We start from the raw sequence: 21,015 nt of genomic DNA on the forward strand, positions 1-21,015 counted from the left end.
ATCATCTTATCCGAAGAATAGGGTCTGTGTGTAGAGAGCAACGAGATAGAAATCGTTGGAAAATTTAATGTCGAGCGTCGCTACAGTTGTAAAATTGAAGTAGACGAGGAAATTAGAGTATTATGATGCAAGTAGAAAGGGGCTGATTCACTATACAAAAGTAAGTCGAGGATGAAGTGACAATTTTTGACACAAAATTTGGTTTTCCAGAAAATCAATAATGAAGTTCCATCCACTTGACTCGCTACTTTTTAAATATACGCGTACCTACATAACGGAACTTCACAATCCATTATCTGGGAGACGAAACCAGGAAAAATTGTATATATCTGAATGCACATCTCAAAATACCATTTATCCTCGTACATACATGTATGTTTTCTTAAATATTTTGTCTATTCGATAACATGAAATAACAGAACTGATTACTTCAGCCAACGCTCATACCGCGTTGAAAGTACTCGTTCTCGTCCGCCCTGTTTTTGCGACCAGGTTTTCAGGACAGAGATTGGAAAAAAAACAATATCGTATATAAGCACCGCTCTATAGCGACTTAAATCCAAAAAAGAACTCAATGAAAACACAAAAAATTGTAAAAACTCCGACACGCAATAAAGTATGGTTACGTCGTACCGTCACGTATCGGTATTTTTGCCTAACCCATCTTATTAAAATTCATAGTTCGTTGTGAATTACTAAAATGTATTAAATAACAGATCTGGGCAACAATAAACGATTATTAAAAAAAAAAAATGCAGTGGTTAGCGCCTTAGGTTACGAACGTTCGGAATCCGGGTTCAAATTCCGGCGACCGGAGTCCGATTTTTCTTTCACGATCCAAGAAATGAGAAGAAAAATCCAGCAGTGGAACATCTACACCTACAGCAGAACCTGTCTAACTAAACACAGCAGCAACTACAACTATCACGACCTATTGCAACGCTAAAAAAAAATGTAATTGCGACACATATAATATTGTATGTACTAAACTGAATGCATTCTTTCTCGTCAGAGTGCTGTAAACCCCCAGCAGGTCAGCCTCACTGGTCAAAAATACCAGGCTAAGACTTTTTAGTGAGTTTGCCAATTTATACTATGATATTCAATAACGAATAGTGATAAATACTCACTATAAAAAAAAATCAAGAAAAGAAAAGGAAAGAAGATAGACAGAATGAAAAAAGACACCAAAAGAAAAATACTACTACAAAAATGGATCCAAGAACTTTCTTAGTAATAGAAGCTTTGGCTCCCAAAGGAAGCATACACTTAACCCTCTGCCAAAGCTGGTGAACAGGAATAAAAGGGCGGCAGAAAGTAGCCAGGAAAGTGTAAGCAAAGAAGAAAACACAAGAGACGCGGTCCGCAGAAAACACGAAAGCATAAATTCAGCAGATAGCTCCCTATTATCAGCAATACGAACGAAAAATAGGTTCAGTGTATTGTAATCACAAGAGTCTAGTCTATATCGGGCACAGCAACTCCTTCAAATAATAACAATAAAAGCATACGCAAGGCCAAACTCTTTAGAATTGATAAGGAAACAGAACGAAAACCTACATACGGCCTTTCAGGACGGGAAGTCACAAGTCTGAAAGAGAATAATGAATGGACTGAGAGGTGTCGTATGCCATCATCAACGAAACCCTCAACGTCCCAGGCCTCCACAAATCACGCGGAGGGCCTTTCTCCAGCAACTTAAATACCGAAAAATCGAATATATCCCAGACAAGCCACCAGCCTCTCCACGGAAGAAGGCACAGACAACCACAGCTTCCACAAAAATAGACAGACAGCTCCTAATAAACATCACCCTCCAAGACACGAAGGACACTGTAAAACTCATTGAAGAGACTTCAAACACACAAAGTCATTCCACATTAAGCGAATGCACGCATATAAACACGTGCTAGTCCTACAAAATATACCAGACTTTAACTAATTCCAACTAAGATCGCCTTTTACGCATATTCACCCAAATCAGAGAAGTACCACACGGTCTCACTAAAGGTTCTAAACAGTAGCTTCTCCGAGACAGAAATAGTCGCAGAGGTGGAAGCACTACAGATGTCCGACGTCCAATTGACAAAAGTATGGCGCTGGCTAAAAGCGCGGTATGAGCGCTGGTTAAAATAATTTGGTTCTCTTATTTGTCTTTGATGTTCAAAGAAATAGAATATTTAAAAAAGAAAATAAGTGTGTGCAAAAATGAGAATGATATAATGTGAGGTAATAGTCGTGTAATACCAAACATTTCTTTTCCTTGATGTTTAGATTATTAAAATCTGATTGTTATGGAAAGTAAAAAAAAAAATGGAGAAATAAAATAAAACCAACACCATGCGGAGTTCCGAAGCGTCACCCATTTAAGTAGTACTATGCGTGCCCGGCGTTACTTAACTTTCGTAATGGAACTTGAACGAGTGTGTTACGTCGAAGGCACGGGGAGTACTGAAATTAAGAAATCACTGGTTGTTTTCTTACGTCGTTCGAATGATTTTGCGTAGGTTTAAATGTTTCACGAGCAAGGTAAGAAAATTCAGACTTTAGATATGCTGGCAGAGTTTATTATGTGAATTCAACAGAGTGATGGTTAAGAATGTCAGAACAGAGTGTTGAGAGCTGATTTTCGCAAGGTTTATATATTATTGGTTAGCTCTTATGTAGAGGATATCGCCGGGAACCAGGTCAGAGGTGGGCATGCTGTTACTATCTTCTGATCCAGGGACATTGTCTATTTTTGTTATGTGCGGCGATTTTCTACACAAACCAAGCCCACGCCGCGTCTTAAGGACACACCATAAATCTTAGCATTTTCATAGTTAAGGTCCTTCAGACCAAACAAGTATCTTTTATTTTAAGCGTTTTTTAAATTTATTGTCTACTACGTGAAGGTACGGGAAAGTCTTGCGCTAGTAACTCGGGAGCGGTTAGAACCCTTCCTCGCCCACCAACCTTTCTTTTATCCAATCAGAAGCAATATCTATTGTCTTTCCTAGTTAAAATTATCATTAACAAATACGATGGTCCCGCGCGCTAGACACACCCATCACTAGTTTTTCTCCACCGCAGCATCTGTCACCGAACTTCACTGGTTTTACATCTTTCGATCAGTCAACATCTCTAGACTGATTTTCCATCTTTAGTTTAGTCAACATCTCTTGATCAGGTTTCTACCCTTAGTTCAATCATCTAGTTAACTTACATTGCGTACTCTGCTCATTCGCGATCTTAACTCATGGTTTATCAGTCTTAGTTCAATCATCTAATTATTAGTTAATTATATCTATATGTACCGCGCATAACTATCTTGTCTATAAAGTTGTTGGCATAAAGCGTGGATTGTAACATATTACCTCAGTGTTATCATCAATCCAATTACCCCTATTATCCTAAACGACATACGGGATGGATCGTTCCACGGTCAATTGTCTAATCCTAACGGGAACTTACAACTCCCATTACGTCTCTCCGGGAACGATCGAACAACCTTGTTGTTTCGATGATCTGCAGGATGCTTCTTATGACTCTGCGACATACCCTCCTTCTTAGCTTCGTTTTGCTCCGTTAAAGCGTCTGCTCTGGTAGATTGTCTAGGATGAATGGTCCATTTATCTTCGTTTTCGGTGGTGTTTGTGAGAGTGACTGTCTACTAGATTGCCACTGATGTATTCAAGGGTCAGAATTGTTAATATTATGGTCTTCTTTCTGAAAAGTAAAGTTTTAATCTGTTGCCATGGATTCTTTTCGTTTGATATTCAATAAAATAGGTGGGTGGATTGGATGAAAGAGTTTCTGCTGATCAGTGAACTATGTACTTCTTATGTACTCATACTTTAACTTCGGATACCGTTTGTGTTTTAATAAGTTCTCGTGCCTGATCTCTCTGATATCAGTTCGAATAAGGCGTTATGTCGATTTTTTCAGAGGTTAAACAATTGTTCTTTAATTAGGCTGGCGGTAGTTGATATTGAGGATGGCATGTGGCAACGCGTGGTCGCCTCTTTTCCGATTTGGTGCAGATATTCCTCGAAGCACCCGTGTCCCAAATCGGGTATGTCCGGTCGTTCCGTGTACTCAAATATTATATTCCATACATATTAATTTAAGGTTTAGTCTCAGTCGTTTTGTTGGTCGGTCGTGCAGGTTCGAATAAGGTCCTTTACTACAGCAGGGATCCGTTAGATTGCGGGTGGAAAGAAGTAGTTTTCATGTGTCGGATCTTGAAAGCTTGTTCAAATGTATCCATCCAAATGTTCACTTGCGAAATTTCTTCCCATATCCGTCAAGATGCTTTTAGGTGCGGAAAGTATGTACATATAGTGATTCAAAATTTCGTTAATGATCGAGCCGGCTGTCTGGCCTTTTAAAGGGATGAGAACGATTGGTCTTGGCTTGACAGGATAAATTGGTTACTTTGTTTGGTTCTTGTGAGAGGTCCGAATATGTCCATTGCGATTTTGTAATTTGAGTTGCTCTTTTGCTCTGATACGGTTCAGGTTCTCTCGTTGACAATTTCGCGTAATTCGGCAACGTTCTCTTGCGCGGCTGCTAAAGTTCGCTTGGTCTACTGATTTCCCTATCGCTTCGATCCGGGATACAGTGTCTGTCGACTATATTTTTATCTAGCCCCTTTATATTCCGGATGTTGGTCGTGAATTGTCCAATACAGTCAAGGCGTCGGAATTGTCGCGGCAAACAGTTGTCGAGATTTTGGTTGTAAGGGGTTTGTGATCCCTATAAATCGCAAAATCTGCCCCTTCGACGGCGTGTCTAAAGCGGTGTACATTGCGAGTAGTTCGCGATCATACGTGCTACATCTTCACTGCGCGAAGCTCGAGGATTTCGTAAGGAATCCTAACGCGTTGTTGCAAGACCGCCCTCATCGCGTAATCGCATGCGCTAGCATCGCAACGTCCGCGAGAGTTCATTCCGGTTCGCTGCAACTGTTTTGAATTTGCTCTGACCATTCGATGGGCACCTTGCCATTTTTCGCAGCTCTTAACAAGTCGTTGAGTGGTTGTAGATTTGCTACATGCTCCTGTATAACATGTCGGTAGAAGTTAATCATTTCGAGGTACCTTCGCAAATGTTTGACAGGGTGCGGTACTTCGATAACGGCGTCAACAAGGTTCGGCTAGCGGTTTTATCTCGTCTGCGGTTACGGTGTATCCTAAACATGTTATTTCGTTTGCGCGAAATTCACATTTCGCGGGATTTATTACTAGATCGCACTCGTCTAGGCGTTTGTACAAAGTTCGCAAGTGTTCGTGGTGTTGTTCTTCATCTTCCGAAGCTATCAGAATGTTGTCGACGTACGCGTATACGAAATCTAAACTGCTTTATAATTTCATTGACGAACGTTTGATACGTTCGTCCCGCATTTCAAAATCCCAACATAGTATTAATTGCTTCGAATACACTGAACGGGGTTATGGTCGCTGTTTTTTCAACGTCTTCGGGCGCTACCGGAATTTGGTACGCGTAGACGAAATCGATTTTCGAAAAAATGCGCTTATCATTTATTTGCTGTTCGAAATCTTCGATGTGTGACGGCGAACACCTGTTGGATATGTTGTGGGCGTTCAGCTCTCTATAGTCGCCACAGATTGTAGGCCTCTGTCTTTTTTAGGGACGAGCAAGGGTAATGCTCATAGGCTCTTTGACGGTTTAATCATTTCTGGCTCCATCGTTATCTGTAATTCCACCTTCGCTTGTTTGAGCCAGTCGTGGGCGAGGCGTTGTTGAGGTTTGCTGGCGTAGACTTAATGTGATGTTCTACACCGTGCCGTACTGTACCTTTTCCGAAAACGGACGGCCAGGTTAGATCCAAGAATTCCGCTAAGGGTTAATAGTAGGTTATCGCCGATTATCGTCTTTATCAATGCTATGTGGGCCTTGGCAGCATATCCCATTGATGACAGTTGGGTTATTGTTTCTCTCGCGAGTTTACGAACAACCCATAGGAGCTCAAAAAGTCGATGCCGATGATGAGAGCTTGATTGTCAGCTATAACAAAACTCTATTTGAAAGCTCGTCTGAGGGACAGAATTAGGTTAACTACGATGGTACCGTGTATCACGGTTCGTGTTCTGTTGGCCACGAACAGCTCGTACTCGCTTCTGATCGCGGGTGCGCGTAATTTGCTCTGCTAATATGCACATATATCGGAGCCTGTGCCCACAAGAAAAGCAATCTTCGAACTCTTGTTCGTGAGGAATATAGGGCGGGATACAGAACCGTCTTCGTGCGCCGCTTTCACAGACAGCTGTTTGCCTGATTCCAGGGGCACGGGGAACGACACTTTGCGCGTTCTTAGAACGTCGCGTGGTTATAGCAGAGGCCGGACAGCTGCAGTCTTTCTCTCGAATATGATCTACGACGACTCCTACATCGTCATTATGAAGGGTTGCCATTGCCGAAACTCAGCGCGCTTATTTGCGCCCGCAGTTGGATAAATTGTTCGTTTAACGCATTGTAATAGCCGACCCGTGGTTCGCTTGCCCTAGCATTTTGGATTCGTTCCCGTGGTTCGCTTACCATTCGGGATGTGCCCGGTAGAGTTTCATGGATCCAGTCCGCCAACATTGTCAGGGCTTTCAGGTAGGATTCCATCGCAGCGACTAGGATTAGTTGTGCGTCTGTCAGCAGGCGATTCTTCTAAAGTGTCAGCACGAACTGGTGTGAGACCATGGGGATAGCTAGTTTCTTCAGGTCGCGGTAGAAGTGGGGCCGCATTCGTTCTCCAATTTCTTTGTTCTCGTGCAATTTCCTCACTTTTGTATCGTCGGAATCGGCCAGTCCTTTAACCGTCTCGCTTTTAATTCGTTCGTAGCGTCCCGTCCCTGGCGGATCGATCACTATATCCTCCACTTGAGCTAGGATTGTTTCATCTAGGTTCGCGATAGTGGTAAGATACTGCTACTCGTCACTCGCGATACGTGCGAACTGAAGGTACGTTTCAAACGTGACGGACCACACCGCGATCTTATGCGGCCAAACGTGTAGGTAGTTGATAAGGAATTTCTCAAGAGGTTTTCAAATTTCTGGATCAATATGTTTGATACCTACGATTTGTGCAAATTTCTTGATTTAATTTAGTTTGTTGGGTTTTTCTATTTCGTTTGTAACGTGACCGATTTGCTTACCAGTGTTAACTAAACATATTAGTGTGGGCTTTCCTTCAATGTATTCGGTTGAAGTCGGAGTTTGTCCTGGTCTTATCTGATGTTCTCAAGTGGTGATATAATCTCGTGTAGAGTTAGTGCATTATTAACAACGATGTACTGATATTTTGTAAGCAATGGGATTCGGAGTATTCCATCTTCGATTAGGTGAAATTTGTTAGGGACTACGTCGAATTGATAATTGTTTCTGAACATGGTCAGATTGCAAATTGTATCGTTGGTGTGTTCCTCATTGCCCATTAGGAAACTCTGTAGGTTAGAGGTTTTGTCATTTAGTGGGACTTCTTCTTTTATAAGGTTTATTCCTACTCCGGTATCGATGAGGAATGTAGCTCTCTTCCATCCCCTCGTTGCAATACAATTGCCAGTAATCTTTCGGTGGTGAAGCAGTTAACTCTATGTATGTCGTATCTGGGTTCCTCTATTGCTTGGTTCACTTTTGATGGGATTTTTCATGCTGGGCGAATGGAAAATTTCGAGAGTAACAGCTCTTGGCTGTGTCTCTGATTTATCAGCACTTGGAACATTTTTCTTTCGCTTGTTCATTCGTAGGGTGGTTATTTACATGTTCAAATTTTTTCTCAGCTTCGTTTAGTTTGCATGATGCCAGTGTCATCACTGGTCTCTAGCTCCTTGTCTCTCTCTGATACATAGCTTCATTTTTGATGCCAGGTTCTGGGTTTCGACCAGTGTATCTGGTTTACTTTGGATAACTTATTGACCGATATCCTCTTTCAGGTTCATGACCTATGTTTTTATTGCGTCGGTTTTTTCTTCTTCTATAGCGATTCTGCTGCTTACAGGTTTTAAATGTTTCTTTCGAATGGCATAAATTGGTTCTTTTAATCGTTGCCTGAAGTGCATATTGTATGCTTGTACTCTTCTCGTATTTGCTTATCTGGTTGCTCTGAGTTTGACGCAGCAATTGGTTACTGAATTGGGTATTGAGAGCTCTTCTCTTATTGCGGCGCATAAATCTTCGTAGTTTTCCATTTCAACGAAGTGGGTATTCCTTTCCGCATTTTGAATTATTTTCTTGACAGGAATTAATTTTACAAGTAATGGTTTTTGGTAGCATTAGCTTCTGGCGTACTTGACATTCTTTATGATGCTTTCTATCTTTGCTTTCCCAGAGTTTCGACTTACTCGTGGACAGCTTCTGCTGGTAGTTCGCCTGGGTTTTCCGCAAAACTCCTTCGCGTTTGACGAGAAGGTCCAGGTACAAGTTTTGCTGATATAATTGGCTCTTCTTCCGGGGGTTCTAGATGAACGTCTACTAGATCCGCCTTCAGTGAGCGTGGTTAGGTGCAGAGCTTCACTGAGTTCTTGAATATCTGCGCGTTTCTTATTCTCTGTAGACAACACATCGAATTGAGTCCGGTTGAACTCGTCTGTCTTTTGTCGTCACTCTGGTACTTCTTGCAATAAATTGGAGTCGCCCGAGGGTGTAGTTGGTTGAGTCATTGTGATGCCGTCAGAAGATTCGGGATCGAAGCTATATCTTCGATTCCTATGGCGTATGGAGGCCAGTTTGGTACATTACCTGGACTCGTAGAATATTCGTGTCTTCAACTGGAATGACCGTAGTCCTTTGGTTGTCAAACGTCCGTAGAGTTGGTTGCAAGTTTTCCCGTTGAGAATGATGAGTATCCTGGGAGGGATCGCCAAATTTGTCACGTCGAAGACACGGGAAGCTTCCTGCAAACTTAAGTTCTCAATTCGGTGGTACAAACCGTACTGATTTCTTGTGTAAATCATATCGAAAATGCAACATCATAATTTTTAAATACAAAGCTTCAGTTTGAACAAAATCAATTTAAAAAGTTCCGTCCACTTCGCCCTCGCTGTCTTCCAAGTGCACACGTACACGTAATTTTATATATCTGAATGTACGTATGCAAATATAGTTTATTTTTACACTAACTTATATTTCTTTAAGTATTCTATTTTTTTTAAGAACAAAAACAAATAAGAAAACTAGTTACATCAGCCAATGCTCATACCGCGCTGAGTGCACTCGGGAACCGCGAGCAAGGCAAGTAGGACTTGCCAGTGAGTTGTCAAATTATAAATAATAAATAGTCCTCACTATGAAAACAATCAAGGAAATAAAAGAAGAGAAGAAGATAGAAGACAACGGAACTGGTGACCAAAGCAATGAATCGGAAGCCTCCATAAGCGAAAATGAAAAAATCTTGTTAGTTTCACAATCCTGGCTTTCCACAAGACGCGGAAACTCAACCCTCCGCCGAACCTAATGAACAGGAACCAAAGAAAGAAAGTGGAAAGTAAAAGCAAAGAAGAGAAGACACTGGGAGACGCAAATCGCGAAGGACACAAAATCGCGAAGCCAACAGAAAGCTCGCCATTAGCAGCAATACCAAGAAGAAATTGGCGAGCTACCGGCAAAGCTGTGAACGAACAAATCGAAACCTTGTCGATCAGGAGACGAAGTTGGTGTAGAAGATTTCTTAAAGAATGTCAGATACATCAGAAGCGAATGTTGTTAAAAGCCATTACTTCTAAAATTAATATTTTAGAAGAAAATAATTGCAAGTGCGAAAAGAAGTATCTCTTTCGTTGAAATGGGAAACTACGAAGATTTATATGCAGCACTAAGGCAAAAACTTTCAATACCAAATTCAGTAACCATTTGCCGCGACGAACTTAGACCGACTAGATAATGAAATACGGAAAGCGTGCAAGCATACAATATGCACTTGCGACAACAATAAAATGAATTAATCTATGCCACTGGAAACACACATTAAAAACCTATAAGCAGAAGAATCGCTATAGAAAAATTCGATGCATTAAAAACATATGTGATGGATCTCACAGAAGACATGGGATAATAAGTTACCCCAAGTTAACCAGATACACTGGTCAAAGCCCAGAACCTTGTGTCGGAAACGGAGCTACATATCAGAGAGAAACAAGCAGCACGGGGATCGGCAAAGACATTGTCATCATGCAAACCGAACGAAACTGAAAGAAGATTTGAACATGTACAATCAGCCCCCGAAAGGACAAGCGAAACTAATATGTCCCAAGTGTTTACGAATCGGACATTCAACTGAGAGCTGTTACTCTCGAAATTTTCTATTCACCCACCATGGAAAGATTGTTCCTAGAGTGAACCACACAATAGAGGAACTCAGAAGCAACATAGCTAGAGTCAACGGCTCCACCATCGAAAGATTACTATCAATTGTATTGCAACGAGTGAATGTAGTATTGCTACATTCCTCATCGATATCGGAACAGGTATAAATCTCATAAAAGAGAAACCCACCAAATGACAAAACCTCCAACCCAAAGAGATTCCTAATGGGCAGTGACCAACGATACAATTTGCAATTTGATCGTGCTAAAAAAAAAAAAAACTATCAATTCGGCGTAGTCTCTAACAACTTTCGCCTAATTGAAGATGGAATACTCCGAATCCCATTTCTTACGAGATTATATTACCATTTCAGAATACCAGACAGGACCTGGTCAAACTCTGACCTCAACCTAATACATTGAAAGAATATTCCGTGAAGGAGGTGAACGTGATAGCGCTACAGAGACCTCGATTGTAGCAAATTAGGAGTGTTTGTGCAATGGAAAGTCGAATGCCGCCGACAGGGTTGACGCAGTGCAATTACACCGCACATCGCCGCTAGAGTCGCGCTGTGGTACGTCACGTTAGAAACGTACCTTAAGTTCTCACGTATCGCGTGTGACGAGTTGAAGTATCCTACCGCTATCGCGAACCTAGATGAAATAATCCTGTTTCAAGTGGACGATATAGTGGTCGATCAGCCGGAGATGGGATGCTACGAACGAATTAAAAGCGAGCTAGTTAAACGACTGGCCGATTCCGACGGTACAAAAGTGAGGAAGCTGCTCGAGAGCGAGGAAATCGGAGAACGAATGCCGCCCCACTTCTACCGCGACCTGAAGAAACTAGCCACCCTCTATGGTCTCAGACGAGTTTGTCCTGACGCTTTGGAATATTCGCCTGCTGGCAGACGCACGGTTAATCCTAGTCGTCGCGCCGGAATTCAACCAGAAAGCCCTAACGGCGTTGGCGGACTGGATTTACGAGACTCGACTTCACGAGGCACATCCCGCATTGCAGTGGTAAGCGAACCACGGGTCGGCTGCTACAATGCGTTGAACGAACAAATCATTCAACTGCGGGCGCAAATAAGCGCGCTGAGTTTCGGCAATTTCCGCCCTCCACGACGAAGAAACAGGAGCCGTCGATTGATTGCAATCGAGACAAAGATTGCAGCAGCCCGGTCTCCACTACTACCAAGCGACGTTCCCTGGAATCATGGAAACAGCCGTCCGTGAACGCGGCGAACGAAAACGGTTCTATATCCCGCCCTATATTCGTCACGGACCAGAGTTCGAGAATTGCCTGCCTTGTGGACACCGAAGCCGATATATGTGCACAACAGTAAAACAGATTACGCAGACTCGCGATCAGAAGGGAGTAGGAACTGTTCGCGGCCAACGGGAAGCGGATCGCGACATACGGTACCATCGTGATTAACCTGATCCTGTCCCTCAAACTAGCCTTCAAATGGGGTTTTATAGCTGACGATCAAACACCTATCGTTAGCATGGACTTTTTGAGCACCTATGAATTGCTCGTGGACTTGCGAGACAAACGACGACCCAATTGTCATCAATGGGATACGCGGCCAAGGCCCATAATAATAATCGGCGAATAAATCTACTGTTAATTCCTGGCGGAATTCTCGGATCTAATCCGGCGATCCGTTTTCGGAAAAGGTACAGCACGGCACGGCGTGGGACACCATATGAAGATGACGCCAAGACTCTCAAGCAAACCTCAACGACGCCTTACCCCCAACCGGTTCAAACAGGTGAAGGTGGAATTAGAGATGACGATGGAGGAAGGAGAGATACCGTCGAAGAGCCCATTGTTATCATTCTTGCACTCAAAAAAGGCTCAAGCCTACGATCTGTGGCGGCTACCGAACGTTCATAACATATCCGACAGGCATTCGTCATCACACATCGGACATTTCGCACAGCAACTACATGATAAGTGTATTTTTTCGAAAATCGATCTCGTCTGGGCGTATGAAATTCTGGTAGCGTCCGAAGACGTCGAAAGAACAGCGACTATGACCCCGTTCGATTTGTTCGAAAATATTTAATACCATGTTCGCGTTTTGAAATACGGCACAAACGTATCAAAGATTCGTCGATGAAATCATACACGGTTAAGATTTCGTTTACACGTATGCCGACGACTTTCTGATAGCTTCGGAAGACGAAGAACAACACCGTGAACACTTGCGAACTTTGTACAAACGCTCATACGAGTACGGTGTAATATTAAATCCCGGGAATTGTGAATTTGGCGGATACGAAATCACATTTTCAGGATACACCGTAATCGCCAACGAGATAAAACTGTTAGCCGAATTTTGTGGACGGCATTATCAAAGTACCGTACCCTGTCAAACATGTGCGAAGGTACCTCGAAATGATTAACTTCTACCGACGTTTCATACAGGAGCACGTAGCAAATCTACAACCACTCAACGACCTGTTAAAAGCTGCGAAAAATGGCAAGGCACCCATCGAATGGTCAGAGCAAATTCAAGACAGTTTCAGCGGGCCTGGCAAGATTGGGGCTAACATCCTAGAAGATTAAGGTCAAACGTAAGAATGCAGATTTTTAGTAGACCGCAGTTCTCGAACATATTTAGTGACTGCGCAGAAAATTAGGTTTACAGGCACAAAAGCTATCTATCTATACTCGTTATCGTCACCAAAGAAATGACATCCGAAGCAAACCACCTGGCAACAACCGAAATAATCTCACGCCATAATTGTTACACAATTTAACATTTTTAATCATCAATGACGTTTAAAACGGTTTAGCAACACAATCGATAGTCCACACTAAACCATCATCCAGTCGATATCCACCTTGCAGACCCGACAGTTCAGAAAATGTCTGAAATGGATGGTCTTGTCGGTGCCTTAGGACCTCGTTATAAATGGAAAAATCATGTTAGCAGGTGACACAGACTCAACGTGGTTTACATGCAATTGTATACAATCGAGTTTTGTACACGATAATTGATCGCCGTGGAGTCCAAATTTTCGACCAATTACGGAGAAAATACTGTATATTGTTCTTCGCAATTATTAAATTACTACAACTAACAGCACTTCATAATGAATACTTAATACATTGATAAAGAACTCTAGCGTAAGTCGAAATAATAAATTATTATCGTTAAGTCTTTTCATTGACAAAGATGGCATAATAATGGTTAGAGATGATTAACGTACGCGAAGCTGCCATCTCACACAGCTAATTATTCAAAAACAACACAAATTACGGGTTCAGGACACATTAAACGCGATCCGGCAATCCTTTGGATCAAACAATGGCAAAGTAGCCGTCAAAAATATTATAGAAAGTAGGAAATATATATGTCGGAAATGAAAGGACACCGGACCTTCCCCTTGGAATTCTTTGGAAAATTTCTCAACACTGTCTTTATAAATTAAACCGATCTTTATAAATCTTTAGTCTTTATAAATCTTTATAAATTAAACCGATTATAATTGTCCGAGATTTGCGATAATGAGCTTGGGCTCAAGCCGACTAGCCGAACGTAGCCGCGGTCACGGGATGAACGTTTTACCTAACAGAAGTATAGATATCTTCTCTATTGCGTAATAACAATGCCTAATACAAATGAAGACTCGTTACACGCCCCTAATCATAATGTTATATATTAATACACACACACATATATATATATATATATATATATGTCGGGTTATCGTTAGGACTTGGGTTAGGGGCATGTAATGAATCTTCACCTGGATTATTCATCGTTGTCGCATAATCGAGCCTCCGCTCGGAGGGTGAGGGAAATGGACGTTGCTGTTAATTAGTTAATTTCTATGTTGGTGGTTAGAAAAGGATGCTAGCCGCCATTGAGAGAGAGTTCCTAGTGGGAAGTGTCGTACGTGAGGAAAGCAAATCTCCCGTATCTTCCCACAATAGGTGACAGATTTGCGGGCTGATAGAATAAAGACTGTTTGTCAATTTGAAGGACCTTAGTTAACTAAATCCTAAGATTTGTAGCTAGTTCCTGAGTCTAGCTGAATGATGCATCGACATCTGGCGATCATCTTGCCCGAAGAATGGGGTTTGTGTGTGGCGAGCCACGGGGCCGTTAGAATGTTTACTGTTAAGTGTCGGTACGGCCAATTTTTTGAAGGAGAGCTATGCAACTCCATATCTCTGTTAGGTGGAACGTTCATCCCGTGACCGCGGCTACGCTCGGCGACCAGTTGTCGCCTCGAGCCTAAGCTCATTATCTCAAGTCTTGAACAATTGTGTTTGTTGGGTTATTTTGTAAATGCTACAGTATTGGGGTTTTTCAAGTAATTCCAACGGGGGGGGGGGCGGTGTCATTTATCGGTTATCGATAATATAATATGCAAGGAAGTGTGCGTCAAATATCCTCTTATCATAATGGTATCATATAAGTGTGGTGAATTTATCGACGTTAAGTATAATATACATACATGTACACGGCAACGATACATATGAATCATATAGGACCATGTTTTGTGTATGTACATATAGTTATAAAAGCACATATAACAATATGTAACATGTAATGTACATAACATGAAAGCAAATATGACATTGTTGACGAAATTTGAAACTGAAAAGATGATTAGAGTATGAATATAATAGATTATACAATAATAATATTAAATGAGACCTCGTTTTATATAAAATATTAATAAATGGTCTCATAGAGAATGTAACATATTAAGATTAAAAAAGGATGTTTAGACACTTGTTAGATATTTATCACATGTAGTATTACAAGTAAGTTAATGTGTACTCGTTCATTGCATCTCTCACAACGAAAATTCGAACATTAATGATTTCTCTTAATTGCTTAAAGCTTTCACAGACCTGATACGAATCTTCTGACTTTCTTTATTAAATTAGTTATGTAGTTAAATAATTCTTTACATTTTACGACTTTTGATAATTTTTGGTCAAATAAACGCCTTCGCTGAATTATACCGATCGATATAAACTGTTTCACATATTGTAAATTCCGAAGAGCTGAATGTAAAAGTAATCTGTACATGTTTTTTTTTTTTTAATTCACTTTAAGATATTCCAATTAAATTAAAATATACTCAACAATCTTGACGATCAATTGTAACTACTGACCAAAAATTGCCTAATTATTTTGTAAATCATATAAATCTCTAACAAATTAGCGAAAAAAGATTATTTGCCTTACGTACAAAATATATGTATTTTATATCTTTAAGTTGTGAATTACTGCGTAAAAGAAACAAACTATTGCATTTGTCTAAATACTTTAATTCAAATTTTAATTTATATCAGACATATCGAAATAACGCGTTTTGTTAACATATAATAGTACAATAAGTAATTGCATAAATGTTTTGCAGATAGTGCGGCATAAATTACTATATGTTTTGTTAAAAATTGTAAGATATGTTCCAATAGCTTTAAATATTCTATAAATACAACTACATGTAAAAATTATATCCAATCTATAAACATGTATTATTAAAAATATCATTGTACGCTGTGACTATCTCCGTATAACAGATGACAGATACGTACATACATATAAACGCAAAGCGAACAAGTTAGACAATTTCATGAAATTGTTAAACTACATAAATTTGAAAGCAATTGTACACAATTTACAAAAAACATTTTTGCTCCCTCACACACACACACTTTTTGTGCATTTTTTTATAGATTTCAGTTACTAATCTGTTCGTTTTCATTGTATATAAAATGTAACCGATGGTCTGAGGTTATAAAGTTATACACAGCAATAATAATAACATATACGCTGCTAAATAGAAAGAAGTCTGGCGGCGGGAATGCAGGTCCGATTATTCGGGTTATTTCTGACAGGCTGGACACAAGCTTGAAGATAAGCATGCGTGTTGGCTGAGTCGCATATGCAAACAAAACAATATAACAACGCGCGAAGGTGAGATAGAGAGCAATCTCCCTTGATCTTGTGCCGTCCCGCTAGATTTCTTTCCAGCAGTGTACTATATGTCTGTGTCGTTAATCAATAAATGGTCATTTATCTTTTATAAATTAAAAATATGACTAACTTGCCTTTATCGATGCAACAATAATAATGATAATTAAAAATGGTAATTAATATACAATTGAATAACGTGACAACTATCAATAGGACAAATTACGATAGAGAACGAGCATTACGAGCGTACGAGCATACGAGTGTACGATAATATTAACTTCAGACAATAAAATGTTATTATCGATGTTACTTTATGAGTTGTCTTGTACCCTATTTGCGTATACTCATTGTTCAGTATTTAATTAATAATATTGTTTGGCATAAATCTTGACTCGCTACGTAACAACTTCTATCATCTTCAATTATCGAATACGACTTCTCGTAAAATCATATTGTTTCGACCAAATGAACTGTGTTAGATGAAAAGTAATAACGCTAAAAGATTCAATTCAGTCTTGAATGATAGAACCAATTTAGTTTAGCCTGGATAGATTGGTATATAGAAATACCCCATATGAGGAATTATTACGTTTTAAATTATGTCTGCAGTTGTACGAAAACTTCTTCATTTGGCACAAATTCGTTACACATTTTCAGATTCTGTAAACATTTCTACAAAAGAAAGAAAGTTATTAATTTAGGCAGATCAGAAAAATATCCGCCGGTCATGTACGTATATATGTACATACGAGTAAGCATACTTGTATATAATGTTTTGCCACCATATCAATCAGTCGCCAACTTTAATTTCTCAGTGCCGTAGTTATATGTAAGTGATTTTTAACAATCTATATATGTATAGTATAATGTTCCCCGTATCTGTGCTTGGGGTCAAGAATTTGCAATAACCCAGCGTAAGAAAAGTTATCACTACGTTTTCGAGCGGAAAATGAGCGAGTGAGATTTTTCCGAAGAAAGTAGCTCCAAACGCGATAATACGAAACGGACGAGCAATAGTAACATGGCGACGAAATATCATACATACTCTCTCAGCATATTCTTTTTTTCGACCTGTACGAATTAAAAACAATTCTAACATCTTTTCTGGGCGGTTCTTTTTCCAGAAATGTCTATAGAATTGAATACAGTATAAAAAATTCGTCTTAGATAAAGAACTTTTCAAAAAAATAATACATAGAAATTGCGCACATGGATTCCTTTTAAGCTTTGATGATAATTTACAATCACTTGGAACTATAACATTTAACAATTTTTTATATCGATATCAGAAATATTATTTCTATTTAAAGCTAAATCGTTCAGCTAGTGTCTTGCGCACTTTTAAATATTGGCCATCAACCAAATCACGTGTTTTTATAAAAATTCTTGTTATTCAAAACTAGAGATATTAGAGCAACTCTGTATTCGGACTCGTGTTTGGAATAGGATCACTCAGTGGATTCTATAGGTTCGAAAAAGGTTTTCATTTATTAGACAATGAATTTTTTCAGTTATAGGTAAAAATTTTCAGTTAAATTAATTTTTATTTAACAACATTTGTACAGAAAGTAATGTCTTTTATTTTGCAGTTACTGGATAACTTCGTTTAACAGCTTTTACACGTAATAACTTATTTTGTTTCTCTATTTCAAGAGCATGTTTTAATTTATCAATATGAATCGAATAATCGATTTCATTTAGAATACCACTTACTTCGATTTTTTCAACACGTGGTATTGTTTTATGTGCTTTACTTAACATATGCTTAAATATTTTAACCTGTTTGGGTGTCAGAATAGATACAGCAGTACCGGATTTACCTGCACGTCCTGTTCTTCCTGCTCTGTGGATATAACCGTTGATATGTTTTGGAAGATCATAACTTATGACTAACTGTACATTTTGAATATCTACACCTCTTGCTAATGCATCTGAACATACAAGTCTGAAAGTATAATAAAATTATATCACAATTTTTAGAAAATATTCGTCATAATTTTCAACGAAATTATAAACAAAACGTACATTTGAATTTTCCCGCTTGTAAATTTCGTAAGTATATCCTCACGTTCTTTTGATACAAGTTGTGCAGAAAGTTCTTCAACCACTATATTCTTTTTAGATAAAAGTGATTGGAGTAAAATAGTTAATCTATGAGCAGTTCCTCCAGAATTTGTAAATACTAAAACTTTGAAAGTGATATTTTTGATTATTAACTGATATAAAGCTACTGGTTTATGTTCAGCTTCGCATTCTATTGCTTCTTCTTTTAATTCTTCTGGGCATGTATAACGCCCTATAAAATTAACCATTTCTGTATCTAAATTTACATCATCGTCCTTGCCTGTCACCAAAACAGACGTAAATAGTATTGGGTGAAAGAGTCCAAGCCGATTAAGTTTTTCTGGATCTTGCGATAATGTTGCACTGAATAGTAATTTTTGTGCTGGAATTTTACTATTTAAAAATGAATGCATTACTATAAATTTAATATCAGATAATACAACTTTATATTAATACATATCATCTTGGTAAATGATAATTGTAACTAAATTGTAACTAAAAACTAACCTAGAACGTAAGTTGGAAAGTGTTAATCGTGGAGTATGATAATGAGGCTCGGGGATATACTCCAACCAGTCAGCAGCTGTATCTGCTTCATCAATTACAAGGAATCTCATATCATCCAATGAAAATCCCGAAGTTTTTAATATGTGGTCTTTTAACCGTCCAGGCGTGGCAACCACTATATCTACTAGAGAGATATATTCCCCTCTATCATCTGAAATATAACAATTATAGAGGATATTTTGTATTTTATAAATAATATAAATAAAACCTTCTTCTTAAAATTTGTAAACACATACTCTCTTTTCGAATAGTTCTTTGTTCTTCGTGAAATGCTGATGCTCCAGAGAGTAAACCAACTTTCAAATTTGTATGCGAAGTATATGCAAGCATCACTTTGTATACTTGCATAGCTAATTCTTGTGTGGGTGCAACAACTAAACAGCGCACCTTTGGTTCAAGACGAAATTGTAGTGCCTGGACAATTGGTAAAACATACGCTAGAGTTTTACCTAAAGAGAAAATAATTTCTTAAATTATTTCTTTTCGGAATAGAAAATAATTATAATTAGAATTTAACATTGTGTTTTGTTAATAAATAAAGTATCAAAACTAGAATGTAAATTTTTCAGTTTGCTATAAATAACTTGTACATTCGTACCACTGCCCGTAGGAGCAGATACACATGTATCCCTTAACCACCATTTTTGTTGCCTGTCTTTATTACACCTCAATATCCAAGATACCATACTAGCTTGTATAGGAAATAATTTCTTAATCCCATTAGCTCTTAAAGCTTCAATAAGCTTATAATCTAGAATTGAATTCATGTCTTCCAAGGTTGGACCACTATTTAAATCAATAGATATGACTTCTGGATTAGCCAACCATTCTGGTAGAATTCTCTTAACTTCACGCTTCCTTCGCTTATTTTTTGCACCCAAAATTATGAAATCGCTATTATGCCCTGATATTTTTTCTTGTGTTGCATTTGGGTCTGATGATTTATCAAGTATTTCATTATCCTGATTATCTGTATTTTCACTTTTCAATGTTTTATCTGCAGTTTTAATTGTTTCATTAGAACCTCCTTCGCTATATTTCCTCTTTTTATTCTTTCTATGTTCTGAAACATGTACTTCCGCCTTTCTTTTAATGTCACTCGATATACTATTTTCATTCAAATTAATATTTTCTATTGAACATTTATTAAGGGTTTCTGCTTTTTTCTTTTTCTTTTTATGATTCAATTCTTGTGCATTTTGAGAACTACTTCCCTGTATTTGATGATTAGTTTTAATAGCTCTTTCTACTTTACGTTCTTCTATTCTTTTTAATAATTCAGACAAATGATTCCTTTCATTTTTCGTTTCTTCTTTTTCACCCTCATATCTATTAACAAATAGAATATGTATATTAATAATATTCTATGGGAAGAACTAAAAACTCGAGTACGATTAATATAGTAGTTGAATATTTATTTATATAGTTTAATTGACTAAATTTATTATTCAGTGATTAAGTTTTTTAACACATATGTATTATATTTTTTGACATTTTAACATACCTGTTTATCACAAATAAACTCATTTTGTTTTCGATTTTACTCACGTGTTATACACCTTTTATAGGTTATATTCTAACGTGTACTACCTATTCCACGGTTGTATACACGACCGTGACCTGTCATAACCTATGTGTACTAACGCGACTCTAGACTTTAAAACCGGCTGTTAATGTGGACGTTGTCACGATCACGATCATCTTGTGGTATTATTTAAATAGATATATATTTACTTATGCATACATGTATATAAATAAATACATATACATCTTCAAAAAGGCAAATTTAAAAAAGGTATTATTTTAAACTTGTATTTCATTAAACTTTAACTTTGTGTATTTACTATGTGTAAGAATAAACTTAATAATATTTCATCATTATTACATGTGTACATTTATATAATGTTTAGAAACAATTAATTTCAAAAATATGATTGAAATATATATTAAAATTACATATTACTAATATTAAAATCGTCTGCTTAAATTAGCCAAACTACTTCTCAAGAATTTAATTGAAAGTAATTTGTAATTTCAGATTTGTTACAAGCTTACATACGTTGCTTACATAGGTAAGACAACCAACAAAAATTACATTACATGTATATAGTAGTAGGTAATAGTAATATGATAAA

General features: G+C 38.3%; 1 protein-coding gene across 1 annotated transcript; it reads right to left on the minus strand.

Moving 5' to 3' along the window:
- Positions 1–17,773: 17,773 nt before the first annotated feature.
- Positions 17,774–20,719, minus strand: LOC132915233 (ATP-dependent RNA helicase DDX51-like). Its single transcript, XM_060975015.1, has 6 exons — positions 20,385–20,719; positions 19,479–20,209; positions 19,117–19,329; positions 18,821–19,031; positions 18,275–18,706; positions 17,774–18,194 (listed from the first exon to the last, which is right to left on the minus strand). Exons 1-6 carry the CDS (start codon positions 20,405–20,407, stop codon positions 17,828–17,830), a joined length of 1,977 nt encoding a protein of 658 aa, XP_060830998.1. The 5' UTR covers positions 20,408–20,719; the 3' UTR covers positions 17,774–17,827.
- Between the last annotated feature and the right edge of the window lie 296 nt (positions 20,720–21,015).

This window comes from Bombus pascuorum, chromosome 16 (genome assembly GCF_905332965.1).
Source record: "Bombus pascuorum chromosome 16, iyBomPasc1.1, whole genome shotgun sequence".
Classification (NCBI taxonomy): domain Eukaryota; kingdom Metazoa; phylum Arthropoda; class Insecta; order Hymenoptera; family Apidae; genus Bombus; species Bombus pascuorum.